Here is a 14243-nt window from a genome sequence, read left to right as displayed (position 1 = left end):
ACTTGCTTTCAGGTGAGTCAGTTATTAGTGTACCTCAACCACTCGGATTATTTTTATCTACATTTCAAGATGAGGAGTGAATTTTTTTTACTCTCTACTCTTGGTTCAGAAGTCTTGTGTTGTACACTGATCATTCTGCTTCTTACATATAATAGCTGATATCTCTTCTGGGATTTTGTTTTAGTGGAATTGGGACAATAACTTAAATAATTGCATGATATAAAACCACAGTCATACGTCTCTGCTGAAAGGATTTGAATACCTTTTGCACCTATTAAGCCTGAATGAGTGTCCCTTAAGTTTAAGAACCAGATGTTCACAAGTTTCCTTTGCAAGTTATGATATTTATTTAGAGCTTAAACCCAGATATCCTTTTGATAATTTATCATTTTTAAAGGTGAGAAAAACTGGGAGATTGGTAACATTATTTACAGACTGAACAGTCAACATATGGTACAGCAAAACATGTAGATGAGTTGTGAAAGTCTGATAGTTAGATGCCAGTTCAAAAACACTTGGTTTTTGGAACTCGATTCTGAGTTGTAACATATTGGAACTCCTGATGTTTGAAGGTGTTGGTTTTGGCAACAGAGTTATAAAGCTGGTAGATTTTTTTCAATAGAAAATATTTCACAGTTGCAATAAGAGAAACATTTCTACACTTAAGCCAACAAAAATGTGTCAGTTTAATACAGTGTGCACCTCTGTATGCTTCTTAGGTTCTAAAAATCTACAAACAATATGCTGTAATAGGATAATTTTACAAGGAACACAGTGTGACTCGAAAAACTAAGATATAGGAATGTATCAGAAAGGAAAGGTTACTGTCAGTCTTTAGAATAGAATTTTCTGTACTGATGATCAGTCTTTGCCATCTTTTGACATTTGTTTTTATTCCACTTGTGATTACAGTATAACATTATAATAGTCAAAATGTATATATATCACTGGCTTTGTTTCAGCACTAGTTTTAATAAATTACATGTTTGCCAACTGATTTTAACACTATTAAAGTTTCAGGTTATTGCATATTGGAAAAAATGTATAGTATGAATGGGGCTTGATTTCACAAAGTTAATATAGTTTTATTGCAGTAAAACTATTACCTATAGCAAGTGCTACATCTGGTAGCTAATAAATCAAGCTGTTCTTAAGTTATGGAAAAATAAAGAAGAATTTAAGTGACTTGCTCTGAAAAACTATCCAGACTGTTTAGATTATGCCACAGCTTCAGATTTTGGGTAATTTTTAGTACACTTTAGCAAGATCACTTATATAGGTCATTTTATATAGAAGTGTGAAAATAGTTATCAAAACAACAATTTTACTTTCTTAAACTTCTGTTTTGACATTTCACAGATCTGTTTTCACAATGAAATAAAATAGACAAAAGTACTCATTTTCTCAAAACAGAATTGCTGTTTTTAATTTTTTTTAAATGTAAATGAAAAATCCCATATTTGAACTGTGTGATAGTGTTGTGATTATGGAGATCACTATTTAGTGTGTTATAGATTCCTAATTATATTTATATTATGTTTTGTTTACCCCTTGTCAAATAAAATGTATTACTGTGGAATAGACTAAATGGTATAAGTGCACATAATTTACTAATCAAACAGTAATTGAACAGACAAATCAAAGCAATTTAAAAGCTATCAATTTTCAGTTTTATGTTTACTTCAAATTATTCTTAATTTCCTGACTTAATGCTTTCCTGCCTTTATAGCATTAAAGAAAATGAATAATTTATTTTATTTTCTTCCGTGAGAATATGAATTTTTGATACCGGAAAATGGAGTAGAGTTAAATTCTGCCTATATTGAAGCCAATAAGAATTTTGCCATTGACTTCAATGGGGCCAGGATTTTATCCATGTTGTTTATTTCAAAGAGTACAATAGCCATCTTAAAGTTCATATACTATTGTTTCCTTAATTTTTTTAAAATTACCTATATAATTAAAAAATCCACATTCATGACGTTTAAAGCCAGAAGGGACCATTAGATCATCTAGTCCAGTGGTCTCCAAAGTGGGGGTGCACAAGAGGAACCTTGGGGGTACGCGGCAGGAGGAGCGCTCTTTTTTGTTTTGTTTTGTTTTTACTTCTGCAGTTTGGGTGGGAGTCTGGGTTTTGTTTTGTTTTTTGCTTGGTGCATGCTCAAAAATTTTTTACTGTTGGGGTGCACGATCAAAAATGTTTGGAGACCACTGATCTAGTCTGACCTATGTATCACAGGTCACTTAAATTTCACCCGGTTATCCCTATATTGAGCCAAATAACATATTTGGCTAAAGCATATCTTCCAAAAAGGCATCCAGTCTTGATTTGAAACTTATAAATGTGTGTCTAATTTGAATTTGTCTGGCCAGCCATTGGCCAGCCATTGATTCTTCCTATGTCTCCTATAGATTAAAGAGCCCTTTAGTATTCAGGTATTTTCCCCCTGTGAAGGTACTTGTACCCAAGTCACCTCTCGATCATCTTTTTTATGAATGAAACAGATTTAACACTCTAAGTCTCTCACTGTAAGGCATGTTGTGGCTCTTTTCTATACTCATTCCAATTTTTCAATATCCTTTTTAAAATGTGGACACTCAAACTGTATGCAGATTTCCAGTATCGATCTCACCAGTGTCGTATACAGAGGTAAAATTACCTCCTTTACTCCTACTTGTTACTTCTCTGGTTATACATCCAAGGATCACATTTGTCCTTTTTGCCACAGCATTCCACTGGGAGCTCATGTTGAGTTACTTATCTGTTGTGACATCTAAATCCTTTTCAGAGTTGTTGATTTCCTGGCTACAGTCCCCCATTCTGTAGATATGGCCTACATTGCTTGTTCCTAATTGTGTAACTTTGCATTTGGCTGTATTAAAATGAATTTTGTTTGAATAGGCCCACGTTACCAAATGATCGAGATCACGCCATGTAACTGCCCTGTTATCATTATTTACCACTATCCCAATCTTTGTATCATCTGCAAATTTTATAAATAGTAATTTTATATTTACTTCCTGATCATTGATGAAAATGTTTAATAGGGTTTGGCTTAGTACTGATTCTTGAGGCATCTCACTAGAAACACCACCATTCAATAATGATTCCCTATTGACAACTACTTTCTGAGATCTGTTAGCCGGTTCTTAATGATTTAACATGTGCTCTATTCCAGGGTGGATTGATTTAAATCAAGGAGATTTAAATCAGCAAGTGGAAAGCCTCAATTTAAATAAACTTTCTCATTTGTGCTGCCTTTATTTTGTTACCTAGGAGGGTACACTATAACTATATACATTTATTTAAGCAATTATATAGCTTAATATTTTCAGATTCTTATTAATTGGACATCGTACTATGTTAGAAAATGGTGAAATATATATATTGGTTATATCCTAGATAATTAACTTTTTGCTCATGATTTATGTCAAGCTCTATTAGGATGGTAACTGGAATTTAAACACACACAACAGCATATAAAATGTATTTTTATTAAACCAGACAAGTCCTTAACACAATACACGACCTAGTGTGCCATATTTCTAAAGCTTGACCTCAAAAGTTAGATGTTTTTCACCTGATTCTTTCTTTATATAGAAAAGCAGCATTTAACTCAAAGTTTTTGATAGAGACTCATGGATTCAGCGTATTTATTTGTTATTTGAGATTATATGTTTTAAGAGATTATAACAAGTTTAGGCCTTAACATATTTTGTATTAAATTCAGATATCATTTTAAGCAGGTTTACTTTAAAAAAGGAAAACTTTAGATAATGTGAATAAAATAAAAAATCTGATTTTTTTTATGTACTCTGCTCTATTCTTATTATAAATTCCTGTTTTTTTTTTTAAATCAAAATGTGTGGTACTAAGTTAAATATCTAAGTATATTTCTTACAGTTAGTTTATCAACCATACCTGTGATCTCATCAAAGATTTAAAAAGGTTTGTTTGACAAGTCCTATTTTCCATAATACCAAGTTGACTGGCATTAATTATATTCCTCTCCTTTAATGCTTTATAAATTGATTCTTGTATCAGCTTTTCAATTTTTTTTGCCTGGAATTGACATCAGGATAACCAGCCTTCAGTTATTTGGGTCGAATCCTTACGCATTTTGAATATTGGCACAAAATTAGCACTCTTCCAGTCTTCTGGAATTTCCCTGGTATTTCAAGATTTTTTAATAAATAACATTGTCAGCTAGAGATTTCTTCACCAACTCTTTTAGAACTCTTGGGTTCAAGTTATCCAAGCCTGCTGATTTAAAAATGTTTATTCCTCATAGATGTAAACATCCTCCTCAGTTACTAATGAACTGTAATCCTAATATCTTTTGTCATCCTAATATGGTGTCCTTATATCATTCTGCTTCTTTCCAAATATGGAACCAAAATATTTATTGAACACTTTTGCTATTTCTGCATCACTATTAACAGTTTTACCATCTCCGACTAGTAATTGTCCTATATCGTTGTTAGGATTTCTTTTGTTCTTATTATACTTAAAGAAAACTCCTTATTGTCCTTAGTCCTACCAGCCATGTTTTTTCCCTGATGGCTTTAGCTTCCCATATCAATTTTCGACACTTCATAATTTCTAATTTATATTGATTGCTATCTATTTTCCCCTGTCAAGGCTCCTTCCCCACTCTGAACTTTAGGGTACAGATGTGGGGGCCTGCATGAAAACTTCTAAGCTTAATTACCAGCTTAGATCTGGTCCGCTGCCACCACTCCCAATGTGCTAATTCCCTTCCCTGGGTAGTCTTGAGAGACTCTTCACCAATTCCCTGGTGAATATAGATCCAAACCCCTCAGATCTAAAAACAAGGAAAAATCAATCAGGTTCTTAAAAAGAAGGCTTTTAATTAAAGAAAAAGGTAAAAATCATCTCTGTAAAATCAGGATGGAAAATAACTTTACAGGGTAATCAAACTTAAAGAGCCCAGAATAACACCCTCTAGCCTTAGGTTCAAAGTTACAGCAAACAGAGGTAAACACCCTAGTAAAAGATACATTTACAAGTTGAAAAAACAAAGATAAAACTAACATTCCTTGCCTGGCTGTTTACTTACAAGTTTGAAATATGAGAGACTTGTTCAGAAAGATTTGGAGAGCATGGATTGAGGTCTGGTCCCTCTCAGTCCAAGAGCAAACAACCACCAAAAACAAAGAGCACAAACAAAAGCCTTCCCCCCACCAAGATTTGAAAGTATCTTGTCCCCTTATTGGTCCTTGGGTCAGGTATCAGCCAGGTTACCTGAGCTTCTTAACCCTTTACAGGTAAAAGGATTTTGGTGTCTCTGGCCAGGAGGGATTATAGTATGGTACACAGGAGGGCTGTTACCCTTCCCTTTATAGTTACGACACCCCCTTTTTGCATTTGTTACACATTACTCTTGTAATTGATACCTTTGTTACAATTCAGGGCAAGTGCACCTTTATTTCCCCTTCCTACTCCCTTGAGGGCACCTACTCTTGGCTCGGGGCTCCTCAGCTGTCACCTCTCTTGGGGGGAAACCCATGTCACTCTCTCTCCTGATGGAGTGTTTTTAGGCTGCACAGATCCTTGCTTGTACTGTAATATTCCCGGCAAAACAGACTACGTAAACAGGCCAGCATCTGTGTTTTGCATTCTCTCTAAAGGGTATGCACAGCTGTAATTGCATTAACAAGTTACCACACAGCTCTTTATAAGCAAGCACACTTATTCCTAAGCTGTTTTTAATGTTTTCTCTGTAATGCTTTTAATCAAAGAACCTACAGGCATGCTAATAAGCTTACTAGAGATTTCCTGCCAACTTCAACAGGGGCTCTTGTAGGAGTCAGTCCTTCAAACCCCACCAATGGGTTTTCCTGTGGTTACCAGTTGATAACAGCTTTAGCTCAGAAATAGCACACCCATGAATAGGTTACTCTTTCCTTTATAAAGCTTGGGCCTTTGATCTTGAGACTCCAGAAACAAGTAATCAGCAGATAATGGTCCTCTCCTCAGAACATAGCTTCAAAAGACTGTGTTGTGTATAACTGAAGGTGGGGAATTTGCTTTCACCTGCCCTTAGAGATTCTCCAGGCAAACCACTTGACATGGTCCCAAAAGTCAATTCTCGTCTGGTACATTATTCAGTGTAATCCTTTAAAGTTCATAACACTTCTCAGGGCTCACATCATTACATCTGCCCACCTAATGAGGTTGCATACAATCCCAGCCCACAATAATACATAACTTTTGCCTTTAATGCAATGGACTCCAAAGTTACTTAAACTTAATTCAATAAAGTTTTTCAAGGATATTGGAGGAAATTGCCATATCTGTCACATCTAGGGTGGCCAATTTTGCTTGGATGTTTTCCTGGAGGATTCATATGCAACATAATCTTTAATGAAACATTAATCTTTAATTCCTGGAGACTCCAGAACAATCCTGGAGGGTTGGCAACCCTACACAGCTTTCACTTTACTTTGGAACCAGTTTAGACTTTTAGCCAATATTGTCTTGATTGCGGAATCATGGCTTTTTGGCCATTTAATAAACTTCTTCTTTAAAAACTTCCAATTTTCATTCATTTTTTTTCTATGTACATTTTTCCTTCCAATTAATTTTGCTCATAATTTTCATTGGTTTGGGAAAATCAGCCCTTTTGAAGCACCAGGTATTTATACTGGGCCAGTCCTCTGTTTGCCTGTATTGAGTGTAATCAGAGAATGATCCTTGATCCCTAGGCAACCACCAACTTCTAGTTCAGTGATTAGTTCATCTTTGTCAGTCATAATGAGGTTCACAGTAGTTACCTCATGTTGGGTGTAATATGTCTTGTGTTAGAAAATTAAAATCTATAATCAGAAACTTGAATGATATTTTACTACTGGCTACATGAGACGTTCAGCTTCTGTCTCCTATATTGAAGTCCATCATAACACAGTATTAGTTTCCACATACTACAGACAGGTGCTTCAGGAGTATCTCATCCTATTTTCTGGTTGAATGTAGTAGTCTATAACAGACCCCCACCAGTACTCGCTCTTGGGCTTTGTTAGTTAGCATATTGATACACATGTATTCAAGATCTTGTGATTCTGAGTTATCAATAACTCTAAAACAGGTAATGGTGTCTTTAAAGTAAAGTCCCCCCTCACATACACCTCTTTTACCCACTATATCCTTCCTGAACAGGTTATACGTAGTGATTTTTAATATTCCAGTCATGCAAATCATCCTGCCAGGTTGCAGTAATACCAAATATATCAAATTTCTTCTCTTCCATGAGAATTTCCAATTCTTGTTACCCAGACTCCTAACATTGGTATGCAAGTAACTTTTAATGTACATACATATTTTTTCCGATGCTTTATTACACTTGTGTGATTAAACTGTTTCCCCAAAAACAAAAGTTGTTTTAATTGACAGTTTAGTATTGTAACACATACTTTGCAACTATTCCTGATTTTCAGAACCCCTTCATCTGTATTTTGTCCTCCCTCCTCTCATTTGTCAGTCATTTCTACTCCTAAATGCAAAACCTCACTGAATCACATTAATTTTGCTTTTTAAACATAATTTAGTTTAACTTTGATTTTTTTTAAAGCTTTCTATTAATTTCCATTTCAGATAAGGAATAATGTTACAGTGTGCTAGAGTAAGAAAGGCAAATTAGTATTGATTTCTTGCTCATTTGTATTTATAGAATAACGAATTATATACAATGGGCTTATACTCTGCATTTTTGTGTGCGGCAATATAGATCTTTGCACAGCAAACTGAGGTTATATTTCTATTTCGCTGCCAAATTCAGAAATGAAAAATTAGTTCCAGGTTGTCTTTTCGCTAAAAACTTTTGTGTTTGTGGATGTGCAAATCATGAACCTGTTTTCTTCTCAGCTTCTAGAAAGATTAAATCCAAACCCTAGAACCAGCTGTGCCCCTTTCCTACTTCTCCCCTCTCTCCCAGCTTTCTACTCCTCCCAAAAACATATTCAACAAGGCTTTTAATACTTTTCTTTCCTTGTTCCTTTTTTTAATCCATTTTCTTAGATGGTGGTGTACTGAAATGTATCTGATGTGACCAAATTGATCATTTATTCTGAATTTCATAGAATATTTGCTTAGAGTGTGATGCAGTCCACTGAACAAATTCCTTTGACTTCAATAGATTTTGGAACAGGCCCCCAAATCAATAGACTGGTTTACATGTCTATTTTCCTATATTTACTTGGCACCTTCCAGGTATGTAGCAGAGTTCAAGTCAACTTCATGGATTGGAAAACAGTTCTGTCAATGAGTCTTGATGTTCTCCAGTCGCAGTTGAACAGCAAGATCGTATTTTTCTGTGCATGTTCTAAGTATTTATTGAAGTGAATGGAAACATTTGCATAGAACTTGAAATGATATATTGCCTTTTGTCTATATATCCACTTGTTTTAAAAACAAACGCACAAACAAACCACAATTTGTAAATTAGGTAGTCATTATTTGGGTTTTAGGAATTATTTATCTGAAACTTTTGAGCAATGTTGACAAATATCTATTTCAGAACACCAAAGTATAATATAATGCTGAATTTTACATAAATAGTACATTCAAAGTAAACTCTTTGTCCAACATGGGGATTTTAAAGACTTTCCTTTTTTCTTTTGATTTAGTTCTTCATAAGGGAGAGAGGTTTAACTCTAAGATATGGGCAGTGAAGGATTACAAAGACAAGATAAAATAGTGAAGATGCTTATACTATTATTAGTGTATTTGGTAAGTAAATAATGAGAACTTCCTTTTCTTCATCATGAATGTTGGAAAATAATTGCATAAGCTAGTGAGGTGGAGTAATTTTATATATATTTAATACAACTATTAATATATAGAATGCAGTATTTTGAGAATATCAGTTTAAGTCAATGACAATTAGTTAAAAACAACAAGGAGTCTGGTGGCACCTTAAAGACTAACAGATTTATTTGGGCATAAGCTTTCGTGAGTAAAAACCTCACTTCTTCGGATGCATAGAGACGTGAGGTTTTTACTCACGAAAGCTTATGCCCAAATAAATCTGTTAGTCTTTAAGGTGCCACAGACTCCTTGTTGTTTTTGTAGATACAGACTAACACGGCTACCCCCTGATACTTGACAATTAGTTATACATTCTTCCAGTTTAAAAATTACTCTATTCAAATTACATATGACACATCTTTCCATCCCACTCTTCTGCCCCTCAAAAATCCACCTCTCTTTGAATATGCCCACATGAAGGATGGTTTGATTGGGCAGAATAAAACATATATGAATTTAGTGCTTGTGCAACATGTCAGTCTATTGACTTCTGAAGTTGGAGCAAGATCCCCAGGGTTATGCGTAAGTACATCATTGATCATCTCTCAGTGCAAGGTGCCAGATTTAAGGCATAGGAGTCAAGTACTCTATTTATGTAGAAAACAGCAACAGCACAATTGGCAACAATGCAAGCTTCCACTGCCATATCAGTGTGCCTGAACTCTGACCCAGAGAGACAATCTGTAGGAATGAAGGTAGTTCAGTATCCATTAGGGTTACCATTCGTCCGGATTTACCCGGACATGTCCTCCTTTTTGTGCTAAAAATAGCGTCCGGGGGGAATTTGTAAAGCACTCACAATGTCCGGGATTTCCCCCTCCCCCGGCACAGCAGAGTGAGCGGCTGGGAGGGCTGCAGGAAAGTCCCGGGCTGGACTCCGGAGCAGCTGGAGAGGAGCTCCGCCCTGCATTCTGAGCAAGTGTCTCAGCACAAAGTGCAGCCCTCCCCTTTTGCAACTGGGAGCGGTTTCTGCCATGCAGCGTAGCAAAACGGGAGCGAGAGCACTTTGTGCTGATACAAGGGCAGCTCTCCCCTGCAACCCGGTCCGGACCTCGGACCGGGTTTTGTTGTGCAGGGCCAGGGACCGGGTTTTGTTGTGCTGGGGAGCTCAGCCACGTGTCCGGCTCGCATAGAGCCCAACACCCTGTTCTGAGCAGCAGGGTAAGGGGGGCAGGAGAAGGGGCAGGGAGGTTCTGGAGGGGGCAGTCAAGAAACGGGGGGGGGGCTTTTGGGGGGGAGTGGAGAAAGTTTTGGGCAGTCAGGGTACAGGTAGGGGGTAGGGTCCTGGTGGGCAGTTGGGGGGGGTCTTAGGAGGGGGCAGTTAGGGGACAAGGAACAGGGAGTCTTAGGTAGGGGGTGGGGTTCTGGAGGGCAGTTAGGAGCAGGGGTCCCAGGAGGGGGCAGTCAGGGGACAAGGAGCGGGGGGGGTAGGGGGCTGGGAGTTCTGGGGGGGAGCTGTCAGGGGGCAGGAGTGGGGAGAGGGATCGGAGCAGTCAGGGGACAGGGAGCAGAGGGGTTTAGATGGGTTGGGAGTTCTGGGGGGGGCTGTCAGGGGGCAGGAGTGCGGAGAGGGATCGGAGCAGTCAGGGGACAGGGAGCAGAGGGGTTTAGATGGGTTGGGAGTTCTGGGGGGGGGCTGTCAGGGGGTGGGGAGTGGTTGGATGGGGCGTGGGAGTCCCAGGGGTCTGTCTGGGGGTGGGGGTGTGGATAAAGGTTGGGGCAGTCAGGGGACAAGAGGCAGGGAGGCTTAGATAGTCCTGGGGGGCAGTTAGGGGCAGGGGTCCCAGGAGGGGGTAGTCAGGGGACAAGGAACGGGGGGAGGGTTGGGAGGTCAGGGGGGGCGGGAAGTGGGAGGGGCAGGGGCGGGGCTAGGGCGGGGCTCCTCCCGTCCTCTTTTTTGCTCGCTGAAATATGGTAACCCTAGTATCCATAGCAGATTCATGCTTTGGCCTTACTACTGAAACTACCAAACAGGGTGATAACTTAGTGGCAACTGTGATGTGATGTGGATGCCCTTCTACTTGGAACTAGACTGACTACAAAATCATCTTCCAGAATGTGCTTTTGATAAAAGTGATTAACTGGGCCTTAGTCATTTTATCAAAAAAGTGTGTGCACTTGAGACAGAATGGTAAATGTACTGAGTTTGATGCTGCAGTAAGATTTGCTCATGGGGACCCTTGCATCTCTGCAGGGTCCCACTGATTTTACTGAGACTTTGTATTGGTATTTCTGCTTGTGGTACAGATTGCAGCATCAAAGCCGTAGTTTCTAGCTTGGTCAGAAGCTGTACTCAGAAAGCATGGAAGGTAGAAATTGCATCTCTGTGTGTATTTAATGTATTAAGCAAGAAAATAATTGTGTGACTATTGGTGCAAATTTAAAAAAAAAACCTTTTGAAGTGTTCATCCTAAACTCTGGGTGCCATTGAAAATCTCTTTAAAAATGTATACTTAAATATACAGATTCTATTCTTTTTCCCAGATTACAAAATCCAGATACACAGATGGTTTAAATAACTGAAGCCCACTCTTGCAATTTAGAACAAATTAGAGGTATAAAAATATAGGCCAACATTTTCAAAAATGGGTGCCTGAAGTTAGGATCTAAAACCATATTTAAACACCTAAATAAGTTGCCTGACTTTTTTTTTTTTTTTTTCTCAAAAGTACCAGTCACCCACAAGTCCTACTGAAGTCAGTGGGAGCTGCTGGGTGTTGAGCACTTTTGAAAATCAGGCCACTTATTTAGGCATATTATTTAGGTAATATGAATTCAGGAGCCCAACGTTACATACCCATATTTGAAAATTTTGGCCATATTCTAGAAAGATATTTCCAGGGAGATGGCATTAACTGAACCATCTTGTTTACAGAAAAGACCTTTTCTCAAAGTGAATTTAAAATAATAAATTATTATTTTAATATAATTTGTAAGTAGTATTAAGTAATAAGATTTGTGTTGGGTTAAAGTAGATATAATTATACATTCTATTTTAATTAATTTTATAAGATTGTATAGTGTTTAAAATCAATTATTTGGCCTAGATGTAGATGTCCAGATTAACTGTAAAGCATTATTGCTAATTTCTTTTAACTATTTGTTTTTTTTTAAGTTGAGTAAAGTAATTTGTGAGACGGGGGATTGTAGAGAGCAAGAGTTCAGGGACCATGCTGGAAACTGTATCCTCTGCAAACAGTGTGGACCTGGAATGGAGCTGTCAAAGGTATGTATGGGATATACTGTCATGTGACCCTTTCTTGATTTTTTTTCCCCACAAATATGGTTACATGTATGGTTAAAATAATCAATATCAGTTTATGCATGAAAGAACTTTTATGGGTTCAGCTTGTTGTCCACATATATCCTTTTTTAAAAGTATGTAACTTTTAGTTCCTATACGTAACCCAAGCCTATATGGTTCAGAAAATAGTGATGCCATGCAGTACCCAAACAGCGATGATTAAGGCAATTTAATCAGGAACCATAAACACTAAACTGATTTTTAAAGACATTAGAATTTTTTTCTCCCTCATTGCACTACAGCATAAGAGCGTTTGGGTGCCTTACCTGCAGGGCTTTGGAGCGGAGCTGGAGCGCGGAGCAGCTCCGGAGCAGTGGAGCTGCAGGTTTTTGCCTGGAGCTGGAGTGGAGCCGGAGCACAGCTCCAAAGCCCTGCTTACCTGTGCATTTCTTATCTCAACACATTTGGATTTTTTTCAAGTGTAACCTGGTGTCTGGGTTTCCTGAGTTTATAATGCTTGATTGTGGGATAGTTACAATATCTCTCTAATATTTTTTTACTTGTAAATTACTGATAAATACTATCAACCTAACTCCATTTTTAACATCCTTTTTCTCTGGGAATTTCCTTAGTTTTTAAAAATTGAATACAAACACTGGGTTTCTTGTTTAAAGAGAATACTACCGTGTGATATTTCCAATGGATTTGAAGATATGATATATATTACAAATCTTAAAGCATGTTTTAAAAATTTAACTTTTAAGGGTGAATTCACCAGTACATGAAAACAAGATAAAGCAGCCAGGTTCCACTAGTTGGTTAAACCATATTTATAGCTGCTTTTCTTGATAACACAAAGCAAGTAGTGCGTACTGGTGTATCTGGATCTTAATTTGCAATTGACTTACTGATTTAGAGCACTATCTATGAGACCTGCACAGTCCCTGAGTCCCAGTGTCACTATGCTTTGAGTTCCCCCAGCAGTGCTGCCTCAGTTCCTCCAGCAGTGCTGCCTCAATGCTTCTATTTTCCAGTGCATTCAGCTGCAATATCCAGCCACCTGCCTCAAGGGGTGGAGGAACTTGATGGGGCCAGTGGTGAAAGAGAACAGTCCCAGCAACGAGGGAGGGAGAGACTCGCTGAGGGACATCATGCAGCTCCTCCCCCACCTTCCCCGGGAGTCTCTGGCATCAATTGGCCAGCTGGGGGGAGGGGTGCTGATTAGCCAGCATTCCCCATCTCCCAGGATTTATCTTGGAGCAGGGGCCATGTGGAGCCTCTTTCAGCTCTGTTCTAGCAACTGTAATAAGAATTCCCCTGTGTGTGTGTGTGTGTGTATAGCACATGAGGCAGTGTGCTTTAGTGCATGGTCTTGCAAATCCTTACTCATGTGAGTAGTCTTATTGAAGTAGTTGACTTGAATAGGACTTTGTGTGAGAAAATGTTTGCAGGGTTGGTCTCAGATTATGATCTCTTTGCAGCATGTTACATCATCTTCTGTGATTTTTTTTACAGAGCTATGCACAAATCTGACACTTTATACATTATATTAATACATTTTTAAAACAAATTCATTATTAAAGTGACCATTACTACTCTATTTTATATAGTGCAATAGGTGAACTTGCCGCTTAAAAGGCAAATAAAAAAGACAAATTCCTGCTGTAATGAATGTACAATCTAATGTAGGTTTAACAAAGAAAACTATAAACAAAAATAGGATGGCCCTGGCTTATGACAGTAAATAGATCAACCTATATGGTTTTGTTATATATTCTTTCAAGTAGTTCCAAATGCTCAGGAGAGGCAATTAGTTTAGTGATGAACAAGTTACTGTAATTGTCTGTTTGTACATATGCATTATGACATTAACCATTCACTAACTGTATCAGTAAGCTTCATCAATACATTTAATTGTAACTAAATTATACAAATACATTAGAAGCAAGAGATAGACAAAGAATAGAGTAGGCCCATTAATCAATGAGGATGGGAAGACAGCAATAGAAAATGCAGCAGTGGCCTGTGCCAAATGCTTCTTTTGTTTTAGTTTTCACCAAAAAGGTTAGCAGTGATCTTACAACTAACATTCTACCCTGTTTACACTGATGTTCACTATAAGTTAAGAAGAACTTAGACAAGTTAGGCTTTGTTTACACTAGCAAGTTCCTG

General features: G+C 37.8%; 1 protein-coding gene across 8 annotated transcripts in view; it reads left to right on the top strand.

The window, feature by feature from the left end:
- Positions 1–14243, top strand: part of TNFRSF19 (TNF receptor superfamily member 19) — a 110821-nt gene that overhangs the window by 11972 nt on the left and 84606 nt on the right. For 5 of the 8 annotated variants that reach the window (XM_054015442.1, XM_054015438.1, XM_054015441.1 and 2 more), the window contains 2 exons: positions 8647–8749; positions 11943–12053. The exons of 2 other annotated variants lie outside the window; for them this stretch is intronic. In XM_054015442.1, the coding sequence (XP_053871417.1) occupies positions 8681–8749; positions 11943–12053 (180 nt within the window). In that variant the 5' untranslated portion in view covers positions 8647–8680. The remainder of the gene's footprint in view (positions 1–8646; positions 8750–11942; positions 12054–14243) is intronic. One more of the 8 variants, XM_054015443.1, reaches the window with a different exon arrangement.

The sequence above is a fragment of the Malaclemys terrapin genome, chromosome 1 (assembly GCF_027887155.1).
Source record: "Malaclemys terrapin pileata isolate rMalTer1 chromosome 1, rMalTer1.hap1, whole genome shotgun sequence".
NCBI lineage: Eukaryota > Metazoa > Chordata > Testudines > Emydidae > Malaclemys > Malaclemys terrapin.
Note: the sequence above shows the minus strand (reverse complement) of the source record. Positions and strands in the feature narration are given on the sequence as shown.